At 38.7% G+C, this 26,885-nt stretch overlaps 1 protein-coding gene across 1 annotated transcript in view; it reads left to right on the forward strand.

Moving 5' to 3' along the window:
- Positions 1–26,885, forward strand: part of RGS9 (regulator of G protein signaling 9) — a 107,884-nt gene that overhangs the window by 24,482 nt on the left and 56,517 nt on the right. The window contains exons 3-9 of the mRNA XM_036756212.1: positions 13,703–13,753; positions 16,052–16,161; positions 16,400–16,451; positions 17,435–17,493; positions 18,380–18,456; positions 22,124–22,205; positions 25,117–25,179. Of these exons, the coding sequence (XP_036612107.1) occupies positions 13,703–13,753; positions 16,052–16,161; positions 16,400–16,451; positions 17,435–17,493; positions 18,380–18,456; positions 22,124–22,205; positions 25,117–25,179 (494 nt within the window). The remainder of the gene's footprint in view (positions 1–13,702; positions 13,754–16,051; positions 16,162–16,399; positions 16,452–17,434; positions 17,494–18,379; positions 18,457–22,123; positions 22,206–25,116; positions 25,180–26,885) is intronic.

A 26,885-nucleotide genomic window follows, 5' to 3' on the forward strand; every position in this document is an offset into this window, starting at 1 on the left:
AGGGAAACAAATGCATCTTGGGAGGGCCAATATTGTAGATAGAAAACCAGGCCAGACCAGGGGAACCTGAGCCAGCCTGCCGGGCTATGTCTACAGATCAAGCTCTCCAGCTGTGAGTGACAGGATAATCTTGTAATTTGATCTATTTCAGGAAGTAGTCAAGCGGGAGAAAAATCCTAGGGGTCCTTAGGTGACATGATGTAATTAGTTTAATGTCAGCAAAGGACACCATAACAGCCTATATACTGCCACGTGACATTTACAGAAAGTGACTTGGATTGAGTATACCAAATCATGGACCTCTGGTATTTTAAGTGGAATTTCAGATGGAGAGTCTTACTCCTGTAAAAATCATCATGGCTGCAGAAGGCTAAGAGGAAGAAGAGACAGTGGCATCAACTGGTAATAACATGTAATGAATGTAAGTGAGATAATCCCAGGGTCTAGGCTTGATACTCCTCAGAAGATATGGTTGGGAAAAGACATGGACTTTCCACGGTGGTGCAGTGGGTAGAGCATGGGCCTGGAGTCAGGAAGACCTGAGTTCAGATCTAGCCTTAGGCACTTACTAGCTGTGTGACCCAGGGCAAGTCACTTAATCCTGTTTACCTCAGTTTCCTCATCTGTCAAAAGGGCCAGAAAAGAAAATGGCAAATCACTCCAGTATCTTTGCCAAGAAAACCCCAAATGGGGTTACGGAGAGTTGGACACAACTGAAAAATAACCAATCCCAATCTAGCCACAATTGTAGACTAGCTTACAAGGTAGAGAGTGTGTGAATCAATCATGTTGTTTAACAAGTGGCTTTGCTCCTCAAAGGTATGTAAGGAAACCATCTTCTCCGAAGATGAAAACATTAGATTCAGGGAACTAATGTTTTACCTAGAAACTACATAATACCACTAAATCTCTGGCAGGTCCAGGCTTCTGGATCTGTTATATTGCCGTGGGCATTTCACTGCTGTTTTACATGTTCCTTCCCATGGAGCCACGGGGAATGCCTTCAGTTGGAAATTTAAATGGTTGTGGGAAGATATGGCCACTTTTGATTATAAGGAATGCCATATTGGGATGGCTAGTTTCTCCTTTCTTCTCAAGCTTTCCAGGATGTTCCTTATGGGTCACTGACTTTTAGAAAGTCCACATTTTGTTTTTGTGGAAGAGATTCAGAGTTTTGTCTTTGGAGGTAGCATTCTAGTCTCATGAGATAGCAGAATGATGGGAGAGGACATTTCATCTGTGAAGCTTTTCTTGATCCCTCCAAATAGTACTGATGTATATATATATATATATATATATATATATATATATATATATATATAGATATAGATATATATATATATATATATTATAACATTGTGTCTTAAGTTCTAGAGAATATCAGAATCTGGTTCATTTTGCTTTTCCTAAAAGGGTCCTCATTTCACTTATCTTTGCTCAGACTGTAAAGACTTAAAACATAGACTAGGTTTTATTTCACCTGAAAGAAAATATAGAATGTATTTTCTGAAGGTCTTACACTCCTTGCGAGCAAAACTCTTGTCCCTTTTCTGGAAAGCATCTAACAATTCTCCCACCTTCCCTTGGAACCTGTACAGGCCACATGACTCACAGGACTAACAGAGTTTGATCTGGGTTGCTTCTGGATGCAAGTCGTTCCTTTGCTATGCTAATTTAATACCAGGGGATCTGCCGCTGTCACTGAGGGACCAGTACGATTTCCTCCCTACCCCTAGGGTCTCTGGAGATTTAATCAGCCACACCATTATAACAATTAACTTGTTTTAGCCTAAAGGTAACATAATCCCCCTCAAATGTTATTCTCTCCTCTGTTTTTTGGAGTTCATATTAAAAGTTGAGAGTACAATCCCAATTACCAAGAGCCCAGATTTGGGGGTAATTCTTAACATTCAGGCATTGGTTTGACTCTGCCTTAATTGAAAAATATTTATCACTAATCCCTAGATTTGCCCCTGTTTCCTTAACTGTAAAATGGCATCTACCTTGCAGGGTTGTTGAGGATAATGTAATATTTGTAAAGTGGTTAGCTCAGTTCCTGGCACAAAGTAGGCACAAAGTCTCTGATGCTCCCTTGTTGCTGCCACAGAAGAGATGTGAAGCTGGGCCAGGGTGAGAACAAAGGCCTCAGTGAAAGAACCGGGGTCAAAGCGAATTTCTAACTGACTCAGAGAATCCCTGCCTTGTCCAGGGCACAATAAAAGGAGGAGAGGCTAATCTATACACATTTTATATTGCTCAGAGCTACCCCCTCCACCCCCCTTTTAGAAAGTAAGCTCTTTGAGGGCAAAGACTGATTATTATTTTTTTTTTTTGGTATCCTCAGCACCTATCCACAGTGCCTTGCACATATAAGTAGTTAATATTATTTATCGAATCAAATGGAAAATAAATCTCTTTAGTGATAATTGTTGGAAAGCTCTAGTTCCCAAACCTATAAGTGGTGAAGACTCAGGAGTGAGCTCAAAATAGACTCTTATGAACCATGCCCAACTTGTCTTCCTGTATTCTTAGATTCCAGTTGACCTTCACATCTTTTGAGTGCTCTCTAAATGTTCAGGTTAAGGATTCTGAATAACCCACAGAAGGCAAAAGGAAGAAATTGGAGATGCTGCGTCTTCTACTCTGTGATAATGTCTTAGTTTTTTTTTTTGTTTGTTTGTTTTAGGTTAACTTTTCGGCTTTCATGGGGCACCTGGTATTTGTAATCATTTTAGTTAGATTCTTTTCCAAGAAACTATGAGAGAGTTTGTGTAGCTTTTCCCTACTATTATGCCCCGTTGTCTCCAATTTTGTATACTTCCAAGGGAACAGGGCAAGGGTCTCTGCTGGTACAATCATGTACGTATCTCCAAGCTGAATTTAGATCACGGGTCATCACTGACAGACTCCCCTGATGGACTGATCTGTTTTCACACTTTGGAGCACAATGACAACATAGTAGGTTGGCCAACTAACTCTGTGTGTGTGTGTGTGTGTGTGTGTGTGTGTGTGTGTGTATGTGTATGTGTGAAAAAGAGGGAAGGGGGGGGAGGAGAGAGTGAACACTCTTTCTCCCCTATTTACATAGATGAGGGAAATGAACCAGTGCCAAGTGTCCTATCTGGTTCTTTCTTCTCATGAAACTCTCTTTTCAATAACTGCACCGTAATGGCCAGTTTAGATGGTTGCTGTTCCATTTGGGGTTTTCTTGGTAAAGATACTGGAGTGGTTTGCCATTTCTTTCTCCAGCTCATTTTACATATCAGAAAACTGAGGCAAACAGGGTTAAGAGACTTGCCCAGGGTCATACAGGTAGTTAGTGTCTGAGGCCGCATTTGAACTCAGGTGTTCCTGACTCCAGGCCTGGTGCTGTATTCACTGCACCATCTAACAGTTTAGATACAACTATACTATTACCCATATTTCTTATGCTCAAGCAAAATTGGTCCAAACATTCTGGAATATGATTTGGAATTATACAAGAAAAGTTACTAAACTATTCATTGCCTTTGACTTTTCATCTTTTTCAATTTGATTATTACCTGTGCTACCCCTCTGAGACATTTCACTTCTGGTTTTATACCCCCAAGGAGATCAAAGACTAAAAGGGAGTATTCGTAATGGTCCTTTCTGTAGTAGCAAAGAACTGGAAACAAAGCAAGTAGCCATTGATTAGGGAATAGCTGAACAAATTATGATATACGAATGTAAAAGAATATTACTGCATCACAATGTAAGAGCAAATCCTCTGGCCCAAGGGGCAGGGGCACTTTCAATAATGGGGCACTAGTTTTAGACTTACACTGAATGGTTTTAGTTCTAGAAAAAAGGGTCAGACTTTTTTCCCCTCATTTTCTCTGGCTCTTTGTACCCCACCCCAAAACAGAATTTTGGGGACAATCACTTAAACAAAACTTAAGTTTTGGCTTATGTCTAGGATTTCTCCCAAAGAGATAAATAGAAAGGTAGTCAGTGTTATAATAGGAATATGTTTTACATGATTACACATGTATGATCTATATCAAATTTCTTACCGTCTCAGAGAGGGAGAGAATTCGGAACTCAAAATTTTAAAAAAACAAACGTTAAAAATTGTTTTTACATGTACTTGGGGAGAAAACAAAATATTATATATATGTATATAAAGAAAGTCAGTGTACAAAGTAGATTAGTTATAGAAAAGCTATATATTTTTTCTTTTTTTTTAAATTTATTTATTTAATATATTTGGTTTTCAGCATTGATTTTCACAACAGTTTGAATTACAAATTTTCTCCCCATTTCTACCCTCCCCCCCACTCCAAGATGGCATATATTCTGGTTGCCCTGTTCCCCAGTCAGCCCTCCCCTCTATCACCCCCCTCCCCTTTCATCCCCTTTTCCCTTCCTTTCTTGTAGGGCAAGATAAATTTCTATGCCCCATTGCCTGTGTATCTTATTTTTTAGTTGCATGCAAAAACTTTTTTTTTGTTTTTGAACATCTGTTTTTAAAACTTTGAGTTCCAAATTCTCTCCCCTCTTCCCTTCCCACCCACCCTCCCTAAGAAGTCGAAGCACTTCAACCTAGGCTACGCATGTATCATTATGTATAACCCCTTCCACAATACTCATGTTGTGAAAGGCTAACTACATTTTGCTCCTTCCCAACCCATCCCGCTTTATTGAATTTTCTTCCTTGACCCTGTCCCCTTTCCAAAGTGTTTGTTTTGATTACCTCCACCCCCATCTGCCCTCCCCTCCATCATCCCCCCCCTTTTATTTTTTTTTATCTTCCTCCCTCTTCTTTCCTGTGGGGTAAGATACCCAACTGAGTATGTATGGTATTCCCTCCTCAGGCCTGAATCTGATGAGAGCAAGGTTCACTCATTCCCCCCTCACCTGCCCTCTCCCCTCCTCCCACAGAACTGCTTCCTCTTGCCACCTTTATGCGAGATAATCCACCCATTCTATCTCTCCCTATCTCCCTCTCTCAGTATGTTGCTCTCTCATCCCTTAATTTCATTTTATTTCTTTTACATATCTTCCCTTCATCTTCAACTCACCCTGTGTCTGTTCTCTCTCTTTTATATATATATATATATATATATATATATATATATATATATATGTATATACATATATAAAAGCACACACACATATATATATACCTACATACACATGCATACATATACACATAGATACATACATACATACACATTCACTTATATATACATAAACATATATATATATATATATGCATATTCCCTTCAACTACCCTAATACTGAGGTCTCATGAATCATACACATCATCTTTCCATGTAGGAATGTAAACAAAACAGTTCAACTTTAGTAAGTCCCTTGCAATTTCCGTTTCTTGATTACCTTTTCATGCTTCTCTTGATTCTTGTGTTTGAAAGTCAAATTTTCTATTCAGTTCTGGTCTTTTCACTGAGAAAGCTTGAAAGTCCTCTATTTTATTGAAAGTCCATATTTTGCCTTGGAACATGATACTCAGTTTTGCTGGGTAGGTGATTCTAGGTTTTAATCCTAGCTCCATTGACCTCCGGAATATCGCATTCCAAGCCCTTCGATCTCTTAATGTAGAAGCTGCCAGATCTTGGGTTATTCTGATTGGGTTTCCACAATACTCAAATTGTTTCTTCTGGCTGCTTGCAGTATTTTCTCCTTGATCTGGGAGCTCTGGAATTTGGCGACAATATTCCTAGGAGATTTCTTTTTGGGATCTATTTGAGGAGGTGATCGATGGATTCTTTCAATTTCTATTTTGCCCTGTGGCTCTAGAATATCAGGGCAGTTCTCCTTGATAATTTCTTGAAAGATGATATCTAGGCTCTTTTTTTGATCATGGCTTTCAGGTAGTCCAATAATTTTTAAATGATCTCTCCTGGATCTATTTTCCAGGTCAGTGGTTTTTCCAAGGAGATATTTCACATTGTCTTCCATTTTTTCATTCCTTTGGTTCTGTTTTATAATATCCTGATTTCTCATCAAGTCACTAGCTTCCACTTGCTCCAATCTAATTTTTAAAGTAGTATTTTCTTCAGTGGTCTTTTGGACCTCCTTTTCCATTTGGCTAATTCTGCCTTTCAAGGCATTCTTCTCCTCATTGGCTTTTTGGAGCTCTTTTGCCATTTGAGTTAGTCTGTTTTTTAAGGTGTTGTTTTCTTCAGTGTATTTTTCAGTATTTTTTTGGGTCTCCTTTAACAAGTCATTGACTTGTTTTTCATGGTTTTCTCGCATCCTTCTCATTTCTCTTCCCAATTTTTCCTCTACTTCTCTAACTTGCTTTTCCAACTCCTTTTTGAGCTCTTCCAAGGCCTATTTATTTTTTCTACCACAAAAGAAAAAAAGCTTAGAACACGGAAGACTCATAAGCATGCATTTTGACAAAAGCAAAGCATGAATCAATAACTAATAATGTCTATTATATTTTCATGGGAAACTGACACTGCAAACATCAAAGCATGAAAAATTTAGCGTGACTACTGAACAGTCATTTTTTTTTACCTCAGCTCTGCATTATCTGAGCAAATATCTCAAGGTCCATAGCATCTGGCATTCTAGAGTATGTCTTCTGTTGATGGTCATCTTCGACTTCAAGAAACATTACAGGAGCTGTAGGGAGCACCTTATGCTGCCAGTGACATGGACCTCTTGGTGACTCTAGACTATTGGAGTTCATGAGGTAGCTACATAAGCTGTAAAAACCTGTCTCAAGACTACTGTTTAGTCACCTGCCTTCAGTGAAAGAAATATAAAGCAGAAGAGTCAGTTAGAGCCTTGAGATCCAGTCTCATTGTCATCTCAACAGGCACATGCTTTTGGAGTGATGTGTGAGCATCTCCAAAGGTGGGTTCTCAGAGTCTCAAGGTGCATATTCAGAAGGAAGGGAGAAGAATGAGGATGGAAGTTGTCTTACTCCTTAAAGTCTCCTGAGTTGGGAGCTCTTGCTACTCAGAAGCCAGTCCTGTTTAATGAAGTTCTTTCCCCCATCTTCTATGGTGGGAGAGGGGGAAGGCAGCCCATGGGGTCCAACCACAAGCCTTTAGTGGAGAATACCTTTTTATTGAAGGCCCCATCAGAAAGGGCCAGTGTAAATTGTCTTACTGGAAGGGCACATCTCCAGAAATGGCACATATTTCACAAGAAGTGCTCTAGCTTCAGGCATGTTTCCCAAAAAATAGATATAAGGCTCCCCTTATTACTTCCATTACAACAAAACAAACCCAATAAATATTAGAGAATTCAGTAAAACTTGGGAAGAATAGTATAAAGTGATATAACTTAATTTAACAAACATCAATTAAGCACAACCTTTTGAGATAGATGGTGTTATTATACCCATTTTGCAGATAAGGAATTGACATTGAGGGAGGGTAAATCACTTGTTCAGAGCAAGGTCATCCAGCTAGTGAGAGTCTGACGCGGGATTCAAGTCTTTATCTTCTGGATGCCAAGTCTGATACTCTAGCAATGGTGCCTTCTAGCTGTCAGACATGAAGACTATATAAAGACAAGGAAATGGGAGATTGAATGCCATATATGGAAAACATCTAGGAAGCAAGTGTGGCTGGGACAGAAAATATATGAAGAAGAAGAATGTAAAATAAGCCTGGAAATAGAGGTGGGAGTCAGATTGTGGAGGGGTTTGAGATGTGAGGCTGGGGACTTTGCATTGTATTGTTTAGTACTAGTATGAACTTTGGAAAGATACTTGCTCACTCTGGGCCTCAGATTCCCCATCCGTAAAATGAGGGGGGGGTGGACAAGATGCTCTCTAACATTCCTTCAGTTCCAAATGTAGAAAGAAGAAAAGAGAACCAAGAGAACAATAGACACAAAGACTACAATAATGCAAATACAAACAATACTAAAAAGTAGTCAAACTCAGATTAATTGCAATGAATAGTCTTGGTTCTGGAGAAGAGTGGATAAAACACATGTAGCATTTGTTCTGGACTATCGCACCCACCCCAACTCACACTCACATTTGGTTTTCCCAGGAGGATGCCCACCCCAAGTTCAAAGTACCTGTGATTCTATACTTCTCAAATTATAGCTCACAAGTCCCTACTGATGTATTTACCTTTAATAGTCAGTCAGAAGAAACGATTAACTTAAAAAAGTCATTTACTGAGATAGCATAGTAATATCAGTAGCAATAAACGTGGGGCACGCTCTCTCATAAATACACTTGTCATCAGTAGGAAGAATGGGAACACACATAGAACACATGAGTGAAGAGGTCAACACTTAGCAAATGCACATGGCCTAGGCAATTCAGACTTTTGCGTCCTAGGTCTTTACTTCTTTCAGGTTATCTTCATATGGGTCTCCTAGGTATAGAGTCTCTGCTGGGCAAGTCTTTCAACCAGGCTCTTTGTGAAAGTTTATCTTTGCATTTCATCTCCAGATAGGGCTAAGTCTCACTCAACTCACAGGGATCCTCTGGTTTTGCCTTGGCTTACTGGGCCTGTTCCCTGTTGGGGGTGGTGTTTCCTACTGAGGGACTGGCCTCTACTGAAAGAAGTCCTGGCTGCTGAGGGAAGAGAGGAATAGATAAGACTCCCTGTCCCCTCAGAGTTTAAGGAATGTTTGCTGATCAAAGGCCATGTTCTCTTCTCAACTCAAAAAGCTCACGTTCTCCAGAGTTTTCCGTTTCTTCAGCTGACTCCCTAGATAGTATATATCTTGCTTAACTAGGGATGATTCTCCATCCTATGCTTTCATCAAGTGACTGAAGAAGTTTTTCACACTCCTTAAAGAGGTAACTAAATATAGATACTTTTGGCACTTCATTTAATGCCTCAAAACCTTATTATTAAAACCTAAATACCTTAACACTCAAATACCTTATTATTTGACTCTTATACTCTGTAATTACATCAACTGGACTGGGGAGTAGAATATCAATTTATTGGAGGTATCCTGATCAGTTCCTTTTCCCATTACATGAATATTCCTTCCCCCTTTTTTTCTATAGACATTTATTTTCTCTCCCTCACACCTTCATACCCCCAATTTTGCAGATGAGAGGATAAACAAAACCTTCATAACAAATATAAGTAATCAAGAAAAACAAATTTCTGCATTGGTCATGTCCAAAATTATATGTCTCCTTCTACATCAAGTCTTCTCTGTCGAGAGTATGCTCCATCATTGATTCACTGGAATTGTGATTCTTCAGTGTACTGATCAAAGTTCCTAAGTCTTTCAGAGTTGTTTATCTTTATAGCGTTGCTGTTATGTATAAATTGTTCTCCTGATTCTGCTCACTTCACTCTGCATCAATTCATATAAATCTTCCCAGGTTTCTCTAAATCTGTCCTTTCTGTCATTTCGAATGGCACAACAGTACTCTATTATATTATATGCCATATAATAGACCATTCCCCAATTGATGGGCAACCTTTTGTTTCTAGTTCTTTGATGCTGCTTAAGAGCTGCTATAAATATTTTTGTGCACATGAAAAATCATACTTTCCTCTTCTCTTTTGGGGAATAGGGATAGCATTATTATCACTGGGTCAAAGGGTAAACATAATCTCTTAGAGTTTTAGGGAATCGTTCTGAAAAGTTTTATTTATTTTTTAAAATTTGTGGATAGTTTTTTTCTGTTAAACATTTTATTTTTTAACATTTCATAGTATTTTATTTTTTTCCCCGATTACATGTCAAGACAATTTTTAGCATTATTTTTTTTTTTGCAGGGGGGAAGGCCGGGCAATTGGGGTTGACTTGCCCAAGGTCACACAGCTAGTAAGTGTGTCAAGTGTTTGAGGCTGGATTTGAACTTAGGTCCTCCTGACTCCAGGGCCGGTGCTCTACTCACTGCGCCACCTAACTGCCCCTTTAGCATTCATTTTTACAAGACTTTGAGTTCCAAATTTTTGTCCCTCCCTCCCTCCTTTCCCTTCTTCCTAAAATGGTAGGCAATTTGATATAGGTTATATATGTGCTATCATGTAAAACATTCCATATTAGTCACAGTTGTGAAAGAAGAAACAGGTCAAAAGAAAAAAAAAACATGAAAAAGAATACAGTAAGTGAAAATAGAATGCTTTGATCTGCATCCAGAGTTGATCAGTTCTTTATCTGGATGTGGTTAGCATTTTCCTTTGTGAGTCCTTTGTACTTGTCTTGGATCACTGTATTGCTGAGAAGAGCTGAGTCATTCATAGTTGATACTGTGTATGATGTTTTTCCTGGTTTTGCTCATTTCATGTAGCATCAGTTTGTAGAAGTCTTTTTAGGTTTTTCTGAAATCTCCCTGTTCATCATTTCTTATTGCACAATAGTGTTCCATTGCACTCATATACCATAGCTTGTTCAGCCATTCCCCAACTGGTGGACATCACCTCAATTTTTTGCCAATAAAAATATTTTTGCACATGTAAGTCCTTTCCCCTTTCCTATGATCTCTTTGGGATACTGACATAATAATGGTATTGCTGGATCAAAGGGTATGCACAATTTGGTTGCTCTTTGGACATAGTCCTGAATTGCTCTCCAGTTGGATCAGTTCAGAACTTCACTAACTGTGTATTAGTGTCCCAATTTTTGCCACATCCTTTCCAACATTTGTTATTTTCCTTTTCTGTCATATTAGCCAATGTGATAGGTGTGAGGTGGCACCTCAGAGTTGTTTTAATTTGCATTTCCCTAATCAAAAGCGATATAGAGCACTTCTTCATATGCCTATAGATAGCTTTGATTTCTTCATTGGAAAACTGCCTATTCATGGCCTTTGACCATTTATCAATTGGGGAATGGCTTGTATTCATATAAATTCAACTCAGTTCTCTACATATTTGCTAAATGAAGCCTTTATCAGAGATGCTTGCTGTAAAGATTGTTTCCCAGCTTTCTGCTTTTCTTCTTCTATTTTTTAATCTTTTTTTTTTTTGAGGTGGGAAGGAAGGGCAATTGGGGTTAAGTGACTTGCCCAACGTCACACAGCTAGTGTGTCAAGTGTCTGAGACTGGATTTGAACTCGTCCTCCTGACTCCAGGGCTGGTGCTCCACTCACTGTGCCACCTAGCTGACCCCTCTGCTTTTCCTCTAGTCTTTATTACATTGGTTTTGTCTGTATAAAAGCTTTAAAATTTAATATAACCAAAATCATCTATTTTACATTTTATAATGTTCTTTATCTCTGGTTTGATCATGAACCTGTAACTCACTTAACTTCTCCTTTAAGGATTTGAATGTGATACCACTGGGTGCATATATGTTTAGTATTGATTAGTGAGGTGTAGTTTCCTTCCTCATCTCTTTTAATTAGATCTATTTTTGCTTTTGCTTTTTCTGAGATCAGGATTGCTACCCTTTCTTTTTTTTTTTTTACTTCAGCTGAAGCATAGTAGATTCTGCTCCAGCTCCTTACCTTTACTCTGTGTGTGTCTCTCTGCTTCAAGTGTATTTCTTGTAAACAACACATTGTAGGATTCTGGTTCTGAAATGTTTTAGATAATAATCAAACTATTCAATGTGCCAATTTTTCTGAAGTCCCTTCAACATTTGCCATTTTCCTTTTTGGAATATTTGCCAATCTTTTTTGAAATTAAATTTTACTTTTTAATAAAAAAGGGAAAATGATTTTCTCTTTTTCCTACTCTTACCTCATTGTGAAAAACAAACAAAATCCTTGTAATAAATATGCATAGTCAAGCAAAACAAATTCTCTCATTGACTGTATTCATCATGTCAAAAATTATATGTCTCACTCTACAACCTCTGTAAGGAAGTGAATAGCATGCTTTGTCATTAATCTTTTAGATTCATGGAAAGTTATTTCATTGATCAAAATTCTTACTGCTTTCAAAGTTATTTGTTTTTATGTTGGTATTGCATAAATTGTTCTCCTGATTCTGCTTATATTATTATTCATTAATTTATATGTCTCCAAAATTTTATAATATTGATGTTATAAATTACTTTTCTGGTTTTGCTATTCACTTTGCATCAGTTAATACAAGTCTTTCCATGTCTCTTTGAAGTCATTTATTTCCTCATTTCTTAGAGCACACTTATGTTCTATTACATTCATACATTTGTTTAGTCATTTCCAACTGATGAACATCCCGTTAATTTCTAGTGTTTTGGTCAAAAACTACTGCTATATATTTTTTTGTACATATTTTTCCTCTTTCTCTGATCTCTTTGAGGTACAGGCATAGCAGTAGTATTGCAGAATGATTTGACTCATTCATAGGTTCACCAACAATGCATCGTTTGCCCCTTAGCTTTTCTTAACATTTGTCATTTTTGGGGGGTCATCTTTGCCAATCTTATGGGTGCCAAGTAGAACCTCAGAATTGCTCTAATGTGTATTTCTCCAATTATTAGTGATTTGGACCATTTTTTTTCATATCCTTTAGATTGTTTGGATTTCTTCTCTTCAGAATTGACTATTCATATCCTTAGATCATTTATCAATTGGGGAATTTTTCTTATTCTTATAAATTTGAATCAGTTCCTTAAATATCTTGGAAATGAGACCTTTTTCAGAGAAATTTGCTATAAAGATTCCCCTTCATCCCACGTTCATTGTTTCCATTTTTATCTTAGCTTTACTGGATTTGTTCATGCAAAAGCCCTTTAGTCATATTTAATCAAAATTATTCATTTTAACTTCTATGATCCTCTCTATCCTTTGTTTGGTCATGAAATTTTCTTCTATCCGTGAATCTGATTGCTAAGCTTTTCCTTGTTTCTCTAATTTGTTTATGATGTGAATTTTTGTATCTTAGCCATCTACCCATTTGGAGCTATTAAATGCATCAATATGATTGCTTTCCCACAACCCCTGCAACATTTATCTTTTCTTTCTTTGTCATCTTTGTCAATCTGATTAGGTGTGAGGTCAGCCTGAGAGATGCTTTAATTTGCACTTCTCTATTAGTGGTTTAGAACATTTTTTCTAATTTTCAAATATTTTATTTTTTCAATTACGTCTGAAAAATAATTTTTAACATTTGTTCTTTAAAGTTTTCTCCCTCCCCTCTCCTACTCCCTCCCCACAATGAGAAGGCAAGAAATTTGTTATAGATTATACATGTGCAATCTGTAAAATAGAACTTTTTTTTCAAGTAGCTATTGATAGTGTGGATTTCTTTCTTCTGGAAAGCATTACATGGCTGCATACATATTCCTTTCTTTGGTAGAGAGGTGGTGGACTGGGTGTAGAATATTGCATATGCTATAAAATGTAACTACTTAAACTATTTGTCTTTGTTATAAGAGAGAGTTTGATGGTGTAGGGAGTATACTGGGGAATTACATATATACATATATATTATATATATGTGTGTATATATACATACATATGCACATGCGTATATTAAAAATTAATTTATGCATACATATGCAAATATATGGATGTATATACACACATACACATGCATATATATGTATATATATATACATACAAAATGTATTAATAAAATACTGGAAATAAATCTCTTACAAACATCAGCCTGACATAGGTGAAAATGTTGCGTTAATTTCCAGTATGTGCACCACCTATGTTTTTTCCTCTCTGCTAACACTTTCCTTTTAAATGTTGTATATTTGGATGGTGTTAGGAGAGAAGTCTCAGAGCAGCCCTTTATTGCCAGAGGGTCTTCTCTGACTGTTTTTGGAGGATTTCTTCTGTCTCATAGGGAATGATGTCTTATGATGGATTTCTACTGTCTTGTAGGAAATGATATCTTACAATGGATTGCCCAGAGGCTTTGGATTGGCAACGTAGGTGAGTTCCTTCCTTCCTTTCTTCCTTCCTTCCTTCCTTCCTTCCTTCCTTCCTTCCTTCCTTCCTTCCTTCCTTCCTTCCTTTATTGTTTTAGGCTCTTTGGTGGATACTAAAGAATTAGGAGGCATGGTCCCTCCTTGAAGAGTATATACCCTAATGTTCATCAATTGGAGAATGGCTAAATAAGCACTGGTGTATGATTATAATGGAATATTATTGTGCTATAAGAAATAACAAGCAGGGTAATTTCAGAAAAACCTAGAAAGACTTACATGAATTGATGCATAGTGAAGTGAACAGAACGAAGAGAATGTTGTGCACGGTAACAGCAATATTGTTTAATGAAGAATTGTGAATGACTTAGTTATTCTCAGTAATACATGATCTAAGACAATCCCAAAGGACTACTGATGAAGCATACTATCTGCCTCCAGAGAAAGAACTGATATTGTTTGAATACAGACTGAGGCATGTAATTTTTCACTTTTCTTTCATTTTTTCCTTTTATTCGAGTCTTCTTGTACAAAATGACTAATATGGAAATGTTTTACATGATTGCACATGTATAATCTGTATCTGATTGTTTACTATCTCAAGGAGTGGGGAGGGTAGGGGACGAAGGGTGGGATAGAATTTGAAACTCAAAACTTTAAATAAAAATGTTAAAAGAAAATAAAACTAACAGGTGCAAAAAAGAGTATAGGCCTCACATGGAGAGACAAAGTATACATTTATGAATCATTTAGTTTGTGGTTATATAGCACAAACAGAATACAAAGTAAGGTAGTGATGTGGGATGTAGTTCTTTGAAGGAATTGATGAATGTATATTGATGGAGGCAAACTGGAAGGATATTGTGGGAGGAGGGAATAATGTGATTTAAGCAATAGTGGGCAAGAAATGTGTAGGGACACTAAGATGATCTTCTTAGCAAGAATAGAAGGACGATGTGAGGGAACTATGAAAAGTAATTGCTCTGAGAGATAGTGTGGCATAATGGATATAATGCTGGGCTTGAAGTTAGTAAGGTCTGGGTTCAAATTCCACAAATGACACTTATTAAGTTACCCAGGGCAAATTGCTTACTTTCTTTGTGTCTTAGGTAGCTTCTTAAGACTTACCTATTGACTCATAGATGAGTTTAGGACTGTGTTGGCAGAGGAAGCCCTGGCACTCTTGAATTCACAGAGCCTTTATAGACAAATATATACACATATACATATACATGCACACACACACATATGAATAGCTTACAATTGTATATAGTGCCTTAAGTTTATAAAAAACTGTCTTCATGACCACCCTGTGATACAGAGAGCATAGATATCATATCCCAGAGTCTGGGAAGTCAAATGAACTGCCCATGGTCTCAAAGCTAGGAAGTATCTGAAGTTACATTCAAACCTAGGTCTCCTGATTTTTAGTCTAGCATTCTTTCCCTATGATATATATCACATTGCCTCCCTATCTTAATCATTTGCATTTATATAAAGCTTTAAAGTTTGCAAAGCCGCTTCCTTCACAACAACGCTATGAGGTTGGACGGGCATGAGAGTACCTTGAAGGTATCTGGAGCCAGCTTGTACAGCCTCATGAGAGCTGATTGTTAAATTTTCAGTGTGCGTGTATACACACACACACACACACACACACACACATACACACACACATATACACACATGTATCATGTTTGATACTTCAAATATTCAGATACTAGTTTTGAAGCCATGGTCAAATCAGACTTTTATTGAAGGGTCTGAATACATACATACAGACAGGCAAACATAATATACATATGAAGTTCAAGTTTATAAAGAACTTTTTTCATGGCTACCCTGTGATATAAGTAAATAAACATAGAAATATATATACATACATATACCATATACATATACACATATACTATATATGTGTGTGTGGGTAAATGTGTGTGTGTGTGTGTGCGTGTGTGTGTGTGTGTATAGCATGTTTCCTCATTAGAACCTAAGCTCCTTGAGGGCTGGGACTCTTTTACCTTTTGCTAGTATTTTAGCTCCTACCACAGTGTCTGGCAGGAGCAAATGCTTAATGAATGCTTCTTGTTTGTTGATTTCTATTTCCCCATATAGACCCCTGTGACCTGACTAGACTTTTCCATCTTCTGATTGTGCTTGAAAAAATGAGGGCTCTTTAGGAAGAATTAACTTCTCCCACAGTTTGGGTGGTGGTAGAGGAGCAGAGTGTGCATGTGGGAATTTAGCAGTAGGATTTCTGAGCACTTCTGATCTCAATCTCTGGGTCTGACCTGCTTCTTTCTAGAGGCACAGAACTTAGGGAATTTCGTTGTCAAGTATGGCTACATTTACCCCCTGCAGGACCCCAAGAATCTCATCCTCAAACCTGACAACAACAGTCTTTACCGATTTCAGGTGAGTTGTACCCTTGGCTAACCCTGCCTGACACCTGTAGTGCCATTCTGTTATTAAGAAACCAAGAGATTGACTTCATGTCTTTACAAATCAGCATCCTTGGGACTTAAATATCAGGGTTGGGAGAAAATGGTGGTTGGCAATTTTTTTGGGCCTATGCATAAGGTTCTCCTCAGGTAATCTGGAAACTAAAACCTTGATAAATCACGAAGCATGGTTTCTCTGATTCCTTTTACAGACGCCCTATTTCTGGCCCACTCAGCAGTGGTCAGCTGAAGACACGGACTATGGTAAACACTTTTTCTCTCTCCTTTCCCCTCTACTATAGGCCAGTACTCCTTTCCTTATGCTTTGTATGCTATTGCTTCCCTTTCTTTTTTGGGCAACTGGACCTCTGATTTCATTGGTTTGGGAAATGTCCAGCGTGGAAACTCTCCACAGATGCAGATCTGCAGCTCTTCTTTTGATTTATAATCTTAGAGAGGTACATTGGGCCATAGTCACATAGCTAGTATATGTCAGAGGCAGGAATTGAACCAAGGTCTTCTTGAATGTAGGGCTGGCATTCTTAATCTTAATTACTTAACTGATTTAATTAATCATTCAGTTAGCTTTATTAAATGCCTGCTACGTTCTATCTAGGCACTGTGCTAAGCACTAGGATTAAAAAGAAAGGCAAAAACCAGTCCCTGCTCTCAAGGAACTCATAGTCGAATAGGGGAGATAATATGTAAACAAATACGTACAAATTAGAGATATACAAGATAAGCTGAGAGTAGACTCAGAAGGAAGGCTTCTTTAGAGCCCCTTGACATCTACTAAGCCCTACTACCTTGTTTCTTCACTGACTTGGTATTTGTCCTATTATTTTTAATATTAATTATGTATAATTATTTAATACAAATATAAAATATTAACTTGAATATTAAAAGATATAATATATAAATAAATATTGTATATATGTAATATATTTCTTTTTTTTGGTCTTTAATTTTATTTTAGACTCAAATGCCAAAACACAAATACTGAATAATATATTTCTTAAAAACATGTAAATATATTTATTATTTAATGTCATTTTTATATTGTTTTGTATGATCAACTCTCTAGTATTAGTTCTAGGAGGTCAGCTCTCAGAGAATGAGAACCATGTCTGTTGAAAATTCTTTTTATAGTCCTAGCATATGACCCCTGATATCAGCATATCAGTTCCCAGAGAGGGGCTGAAAAACTACTTTTGGATGATGGAATATAAACCATTTCCTTTTTTTAGCCATCTATCTAGCCAAGAGAAATATCAAGAAGAAAGGAATTTTAGAAGAATACGAAAAGGTACAGAGATCCTTTAGAACTGTATGTTTTTGTTGGTTGAACGTTGGTTCTCAGTAGGTGCTTTTCGGGTCCCTCATTCCTACATCTCAACACCCTGTAGCTCCTATTGATGTCGCCCTGAGAATCTGCCACAATTTATAACTCATCGCCCAGGTGTTCTGTCTGCAGCTGGTGTGAAGTGGGGTTAGAGACTCAGGAACTTTTTACCAGCCACTGTTTTTGAGTCGAAAGCTTTGCTTCAGGGCCTGATTTGGACCATGTGTTACTCAGTGGTCTGCGTGCTATGATTTGAGAGCCACTGGGGGACCTGGCTGCTCTGTCCAGATTTCCGAATGAACACAGTCCAACCCTTAAAAGGTTGGAGTTTTGGATGGATAGTGAAGATACTGCTGTTGCTTCTGTATTTTAAAAAGGTTAAGTCACTGCTCTAATAGAATCAGAGACTTAGAACTGGAAGGGACCTTAGAAACGCTTTAGTCTAACCCCCCCATTTTGCAGAACAGACAACTGAGACTCAGAGAGGTGTTGAGGAACTTTCCCAAAATCACACAGGTACTCTCATTTAAATGGTCTAGACAAGTGACTATCAACCATTTTGAATGACTGTTTTTGGTGTTAGGGCTTCCTCTCCTCCCCATTATGCTTTTTGGTAGATTTTTATTTTTAAGAAGCGGGTGACAGTTTGTTCTGATACATTTGGAGAAGTTAGCAATATTCTTTGAGGTGAGGTGTCTCTTAAGAGAAACCTTGTGTAAAAAACCTAGAGGAAGCAATCCCTGTCTAGACACACTTCAGTTTAGCTGACTCAGCAGTCCTCTGCTGTCCTGTCCCATGCAACTTGCAGCCATATGTGTTCTTAGTTCTCATTTTGTTCTTCCTGTTCCAGGAAAATTACAGTTTTTTGAACAAAAAGATTAACCATAAATGGGACTTTGTCATCATGCAGGCCAAAGAACAATACAAGTGAGTACAGAAAAACCATTTTCTTACCCTGTTTCCTTCTCCTCCTCCACTGTTGCCATCTGGTTTTGAAGAGCTCTGTTTAAGCAGAAAGAACCAGGCTATTGGGAAAGGGGAGCAAAAGGGAGATCCACATTTTCAACCTCATTCTCCCTAAAAGTTCCCCATCCTAAAATTCATCAAACATCTATTAAATGCGTATCACATTCAGGGCCCCTTGTTTAGGCAAAAGGAAAGAGAAAGATTAAATTACACACAATGCCTGGCAGCATGGAGCCTGTAATCTAAAAGGGAAATAATACACGGAGAATGCAAATGCTAGGTGAGGCCCAAGGCAGCAAAGGTCAATGAACTGTTGAAACAGAGGCAGAATTTGAGTTGGACTTCAAAGCTTAGGTAGGAATTCAACAGGCTTGTGGGAAGAAGTGTGGGCAGGAGAAGAATGAAGGAAGTGTTCCATGGAGAGGGAACAATATGGAAAAAAAAAAAAGCACAGAGGTAGGAAACTACAGGACCTGAACAGGGGACAGTGAGTAATCCAGTTCTACAGGACCTGGACAGGGGACAGTGAGTAATCCAGTTTGTTTAGAACACAGAGGACCTGGATTGGAGGAGTATGGAAAGGTTGGAAATGAAAGGTGACGTTAGATTGTAGAAAGCCTTGAATGTTATTAGGAAGGAAGGAAGAAGAGGAGTATTTATTAAGGATCTATTGTATGCTGGTACTGTGCTAAGTGCTTTAAAAATTACCTCATATATGAATATAAATATATTTGATCCCCACAACAACCCAGGGAGGTAGGTGCTATTATCACCTCCATTTTGCAGTTGAGGAAACTGAGGCAGAGGTAACGTGACTTTCCTGGGGTCATACAGCTAGTAGACGTCTGAGGCCATATTTGAACCCAGGTCTTCCTGAGTCCACGCCCAGCATGCTATCTATTGTGCTACCACTCACATTTCCTTGGAAGGCATTTGAAGAGTATGGGGTAGAAGACATAGTGACATAACCAGATGCACAAAGAAGGAAAATTAGTCTTGCAGGTGTGTGCAGGATGGATTAGGAGGATGGAATTAAGGCAGGAAGACTTATTAGAAGTCAATTGTAATAGTCCGGGTAGCTGATGATGACCGTGTAGGCTGGAGTATTGGCAGTGGAAATGGAAAATGAGGGAACCAATTCCAGAAATGATGAGTGATAGAATCAATAGGCCTTAAAAGCTTGAGAAGTGGGGATGACTAGCTGGATATGAGAGGTAAGAAAGAGTCAACAGTCAAAGATCAACCCAAGTGTTTTGCCTATGGGAGACTTTATGAATGGTAGCACCATAAAAGTTCTGTTTGCTGGATTATTGGACAGGGAGTTCCACTTTTCACATAATGCACTTGTGTGCCTTAAGTAGCATTTCACAGAGCTCAGCATATAGGAGGCACTAAATAAATTGACTCATTGACTGATTGAGTGGCATTTCATATGGAGTAAATGGGAAAGAGTATGTGTTTAGTCTCTTACTCTTCCAGTGGGAAGGATGTGCTACAAAGATGAATACTGGTTAGGAGTGGGTACTCATTTTGGTGCCTGTTCCCAATTCTCCAGTGATGTTTTATCCATTTACAAGTGAACAAGCATTTATTAATTGCCTGCATTGTGCAAGGCAGAGTGTGAGGTACTGGGGATACAGAAACAAAAATGAAACAATCCCTGCCCTCGAGGAGCTCATATTCTACTGGAATGAATCCATTTACTGGATTTCTCACTGGGGGAAAATTTTCACCCCAGGTTACCTTCTTTCTCTTAGCCAGCTTGCTCTTACATGATTCCCCTCCTGGTAACTGCCAGTCATTCAGGGAATGTAAACTTATTTAATATTAACAAAATATAGTTAAGAAGATAATCTGTTGTAAAAAAAATCAAAACGTGTTGTGCAAAAATGACTTTTTGATAATCTCCTATTTTGGATTCATCCACATCACTGCTTCCCCTTCAAAGGCACAGATAATTGAAAACTGAGGATATTTGCAAGTCTGTCTTGAATAATAGAAACCTCATGGTTCTTCAGAAGCACCTGTTACCCATTCATCCTTCAGCATGCACAAACAAACATACCTAGTGGTAAATATAATTAGCTTAGCTCACTTAGGTTGGTGTTAACAATGGCCTTAAAAAAACAAGACAAAACCTGAACACCATGCAGTTGGAGCTATTTCCTCAGCCCGGCTTTCTATGTATTATTCATAATGCATTATATGAGCCATAAATCCACTAGCTCTGCTTTTCATAGCATTCATTCATCATTGTGCGTTGTGCTGTTGTTGGCCTGTGTAAATATACATTATAGAGAATAAGCCAAGTGATACTATGCCATTCTTGGTAATTGGTTCTGAATTTTGACATGGCAACACTTATCAACCATTCTTGTGGATTTAAGTAGATCTCATTCCCCTGTAGCAGGAAAGCCCAGCATAATTTTCTGATATTGATAAATGATGGACACAAAGAAGAGTAAAAAGACAAGAATGAAAATCCTTTCGAAATAAAACAAGGCTTCCAAAAATACCTGTGCTGGGGAGCACAATCCAATGTGACAGAACAGAACCAACAGGCAGGAAGGTAGGCATATTCCTATAGGTCACTCTATTCTATCAGAAGGCTGTGAGCCTTGATCTCTTATTGCCAGTCTTACTTAGATGTTGATTTTGTAATTTCCATAAGCATATAGTGAGACCTCAGGGAAAAATTAAGGTGCCAGAGAGTTAGATTTCATCTAGGACTTTTAGTGTGAAAGCACGTCCCTTTCCAAATCCATCAACCAGGGAACCATCCTCTGTGGAGAAGGGGCCTGTCATCCCTGCTGCCATCATCACCAACTACCTACTTACTACCACCAAAGGAGAAGGTAAACCACCCTGGCTAGAGCAGTAAGGCATCATGAAGGGTAGAATGATGATAGAGGGTAGAATGTGTAGGGGAAAGCAGGGAGTCAAACAATTGTCACCACCTCAACTTCCACCTCTCCTTGGACCCAGGTGGAAACAACTCCCAAGATACAGGGGAACTGTGAGACTGTGCAGTTCACCGGTCCTGCTTCTGAAGTCATTGTCCAAAGGAGCAACCATTGCAGAAAGATGACTTAGCAACTGCTTCTGCATGGCTAAAGCCCCTGCTTCCTCAGCAGCCAACTTACTGAATACCCAGAAAAGGGATTCTTACCATCAGAATCCTTGGTACCATTAAATGGCTCGATATCAGAAAGAGATACAGTTTTATTTATGGAAATTAACAAGAAAGAAGATGCCTTACCATTTGATGCTACCCTAAAGGACCACTGGCCTTTTCAATCTAATTCGCAGCTGAACCTCCTGTATTTGTTGCTCTTCTCCCTCTCCTTCATTAGACTATGAACTGCCTGAAAGAAGGCTGTCTCTTACTTTACTGTCTGTATCCCCAGTGCTTAACATAGTGCTTTGTACTTAGTAAGTGCTTCTCATTCGTTCGTTCATTGATTTAATTCCTGGTGCCAAGATTGAATAATTATCAGCATAAGCTATTTTTGCTGGGCAGGAAGGATGGGAAAGGGAAGGAGGAGGCAGATTATAAGGGATGGGGACCAAAGCTCATCCTAAGTGAACAAAGTACCATTGACCTTATACTATATTATTGGCTTTGCAGAACTGGAAAGGAAAGGAAGAAAGCAGACAGGTATGCCTTGGATTGTCAAGAAAAAGCTTATTGGCTGGTCCACCGATGCCCTGTGAGTAGATTCATAACTAGAAATTATTTAATGTGGGGCAAAAGGGGAGAGGAGGGACAAGCAAAGGTGGTAAGGAGGACAATCTAACTGAGGTGATGGTTGGATCAGGATAGGAAGTTGAGGAGGAAAGGCAAACCTGAGAGAGAGGAGTGCCAAGGTGATAGGGACCCTGGGAATGGTGGCTATGCTACACGGCAGTGAGGGCCTATAAAGAACCTTTTAGGGAGGTTTTGGGATAGTGGTCACCTAATAAAGAAATGAAGAACTTCTCTAGCTTGGTGTCCTAAGGCGAAGTTCTACTCACCCTCTACTAGTTATGACTCTGCCTATGAATTCCATCTAAGGGCTCTCCCATCTTTCTCGTTCTCCCATGTTCATTCTACTCCAAGCCTACTGTTAGCCTATCTATGATGCTTGGCTTATACCAACTGGGAGGTTTACTTGTGACGTTTGAATGTCCAAGTACCTCTTTTGGGTGGAAAAGAAAATATGAGTTTTTTTTTTTACTGGAACTCATAGTATGGTAGATATTTTGGTTTCATGAGCTGGTAGACTTGATTAGGGAAAGGACTTACTTGCATAAGCTGCTCAGATTCTACAAGTTTGTTATGAAGGGAGTGACTTTCAGACCACATGAGGGTAAGCCATGGTGTGGAGAACCCAGAGACTACTATTGATTACAATTCATGAAACCATTACAGACATGTCTCCTGACATGTTTTACCTGGGCTTTTTCCACTTCTTAGAACTAGAAGGCCTAGGAATCAGAAAGGAGTAGTAGCCAACTGAAAAAAAATGAAACCAACACTCTTTCCTACTCTTCTGGCATAAACTCTAACCATCCCTCCCACATGATGGATGAGTAGTTTTTGGCAGAACAGAAAAGTAATACACACAAAAAGCCCTTAGGATGGTTTTCCAACAGTCCTTCCATCATTAGATTACTGCAGAAACCATGGATAGTTTGGGAAGTTGTAGGATCCATTTTTATGTCCTGTTTATGAAAGTAAAGATTCAGGCCATAGTGTTTCATAAAAATTCACAAAGGCTAAAGAAGAGACATAAGAATCTTGTCACTAAGAAAATGTAACAAGGTTATCAGTAGAGAGCTGTTCTGCAAAAAAACATGGAGCAATGCTTGAGTACTTGAAAGCTAGCAAAGTGTATTTGACATCTAGAATTGTAATCAAAGGCATCGTATGAGGCTATATACATAGCACCTATCTGAACTACTCCTCCGAATTGCACTCAAACTTTAATGTTCAGTTCCTAGTCAGGGAATCACCACTACTCTGGGATTTTAGGCATAACCCTGTGGTTGGCTAGTTATATAACCTTCTAGCTCATGAGCCCCCATTGATATCCTTCCATTAACAACCATCCAGTAGACTTAATTGATCTTAGTGAAGGCCTTTACTAAAAAAGGTAGTAAGAATGATAGGTGAGAAATATTCCCTCCATCAACCTGGATCTCAGTCTCTTACAAATACACACAGCTTTTGTGGGAAGAGTAAGCTCAAACTTTGGTGGTGAAACACACATGTGAGGCAATTTACAATTCTTATTACTATAAGAAGTGTTTTCTTTTTGCAGAATCCTTATAAATGTCCCCCTGGGTACAGTATTTCTGCTGGTTGGGGAGCAGGGTCTGCTCCTTTCCATAGCTGACTCTTGATTTCTAGGGCTACCTCTCTGAAGCTACTTCCTGTTTTGGGTGACGTCTGTGTTTGAAATGTATATTTCTGCTCCTGCTTGGATTCAGTGTCTCCTGCTGGTCCAGTAGCTCTGATGACATGGCCAATGGGGGAAGGGGAAGAAGAAATATAGGTATAGGGATGTCTTTACACAATTTCCTCCAACTCTTGAATGCAGACTGAAACTTGAATTGGAAAAGTAACAACTTAAACCCAAACTTTTCCACAGCTGAATGGTTTGCTTCCTTTATATATAGTCTCAAGGAGTGTGACTCTTAGCTAATCAAAAGATCTTTCCTATATGGTGTCAACTGCTTTTATTTAATGGCCAAGACTTGATAATCTCAATTTGATTAAAGAATTCGTAACACATTTTTGTGGGATTGTAGGAAACCTGCTTTATACTTTGTGATTACATTCTGACCCTTCTATGACTACAGTAACTGAGGGGGAGAAGTGAACTCCCTCTTTTATAGAATTGTGCCTTTTGACGATGTTCATTTTATAATGAAGGAGATTCCACCTTTAGAGTCAGGAGACAAGCAGAAGACAGATTTCTGCCTGGAGAGGACATTTTAGGAAGAAATTTACTAGTAATTAACAAGATAATTTGATGATCCTTGGGAAGTGTGTCTTTTTTGAAGAAATATTTTGTAGACTTTTAGGTATGTTCCTCTTCCTAGATGGCTAAAAAACATACCACTCTCTAAAAATACTAGTTTACCCATTGCTCAGCAGAGTCCTCAGGGGATAGGGCATTTGTCTCTCCCCATCTTGTGCCCAACCATTACTTTTAACTAGGTTCAGTCATGCACCTCTAATAAGGGGCCCTTTTTTATTCAAACTCATTGGCTCAATGACAAACCCCAACTTCAGTGTCCTGGGATATTCCTAATTATGACAAATGAGATTATGGGTCATAATTCTAGGGTTCCTCAGAAGAAGGAATAACAAATCTATTCAATATACACTGTGAATCGGGAATGGGACAGGCAATTTAATCCTACTAATGAAAAAGGATTTGGGGCAGCTAGGTGGCGCAGTGAGGACCCCAGCCCTGGAGTCAGAAGGATGAGTTCAAATCCAGCCTCAGACACATGACACACTTACTAGCTGTGTGACCTTGGGCAAGTCACTTAACCCCAATTGCCCTGCTTTCCCCCCTCCAAAAAGAAAAAATGGATTTTAATGGAAGTTTCTCTTGATTGTTTCCTTAGCCAGGTACAGACAACATCCTTGACTATGGCCTAAATCGAGTGACCAATCCAAATGAAGATAAGGTAAACAGGTATGTTTCTGGGCTTTGCACTTTGATAACAAAAATAACTAACATTTTGCTTTATATTGCTTTAAGGTTTGCAAAACACTTTCTGTACATAGTGTCCTTTGCAGAGGAGTAAGTTAGCGTGTAAAGCCAGGAACAAATACCTTCTTGTTAGCTCAGGTACCCTTGGTTGCTGACCAGGAGGGAAAGGCTAAAAGGGTCTATGTTCAGAGTCAGGGGAGGATGATAGCTAAGGTACTGGGGTGGAGAAAGGGAGCAGGGAGTGGGAAGGGAACCAGGGTGCACCTCAGTCAATCATTAGGCCAAATTTGAATTTAAACTTGAATTTCCAAGCTTTCTTTGGAATCTGAGCATGGGAAGATCTTGTTCTTTACTTTTTTTTAGGAAGCAGAATGGAGATGAGAAAGAGTGCTAGATTTGGAATCAGAGGGCCTGAGTTCCAATCTTGGGTCTGACATTTAATACCTTTGTGACTGTGGGCAAGTCATTTAGCCTCTTGGACTTTCTCTGCAAAATGAAGGGATTTCCTTTCCTTGGATTAGATGACCTATAAGGTTCCTTCCAGCTTGAAGCCTTGTTTTATGAGCCCTTCTTGACTAATAGCAAAGTACCTAAACAATTTTATATTTAAAAAATTAATTTCTTCTCCAATTTAAAGAGAGTGGGCACATGTTACAGAATTTGAGTGTTGGAAGGGACCTCAGAGACCCCAATCCATAAACAAAAAAATGTGTATTGTAACATATCTGACAAGTGGTTGTCCAACCTCTCCTCTTGAGAAAGCCCTTCAAATACTGGAAGACATCCATCTGTCCCCCTCTTCTCCAGGCTAATCGTGCCCAGTTCCTTCAACTAATCCTGATGTGACAAAAACTCAGTCTTTCACCAACCTAGTTGCTTTCTTCTGGACAGTCCAGCAGAAGCATTCTTAAGTCTTTCTTAAGTTGTGGTGTTCATAATTGAACAAAATACTTTAGAGGAGGCCTGGCTTAGGTAGAGTACAGTAGAACTGTCATCTCCCTATTTTTGGAAGCTATTCCTCTTTTAATGAAGCCCAAAATCAAATTAGCTTTTTCAGTGCCATATCACATCAACGTGAGCTTTTAGCAAGCATTTTTAAGCCCCTACTGTACGTCAGGTGTTCTGCTAAGCACTGGGGATACAAAGAAAAACCAAAATTATTCCCTGCCTTCAAGGAACTCACAGTTTAATGGGAGAGATAACATTCAAACAACTGTGAAAACAAGGCATAGACAGGATGAATTATAGATGATTTCAGAGGGAATACACTAGCATTACGAGGGATTGGGAAAGGCTTCATAAAGACAGAGGGCTTTTAGCTGAGACTTGAAGGAAGTCAGAGAGATCAGGAGACAGAGATGAGGAGGGATGGAATTCCAGGCATGGGGGACAGCCAGTGAAAATGTAGGGTGGGAAGAACAGCAAGGAGGCCAGTGTCACTTGATTGTAGAGCTTATGAAGGGACAAATGTGTAAGAAGACTGGAAAGGTAGGAAGGGACCAGGTCATGAAGGGCTTTAAAAGCCAAACAGAGGATTTTATATTTCATCCTGAAAGTAATTAGGGAGCTACTAGAGTTTATTGAGTAAGGGGTGACATGTGTTTTAGGTAAACACGGGGCAGACTTGTGTTTTAGGTAAATTGCTTTGATGGCTGAATGGATAATGGACAGGAGTGGAGA

Source organism: Trichosurus vulpecula, chromosome 4 (genome assembly GCF_011100635.1).
Source record: "Trichosurus vulpecula isolate mTriVul1 chromosome 4, mTriVul1.pri, whole genome shotgun sequence".
Classification (NCBI taxonomy): domain Eukaryota; kingdom Metazoa; phylum Chordata; class Mammalia; order Diprotodontia; family Phalangeridae; genus Trichosurus; species Trichosurus vulpecula.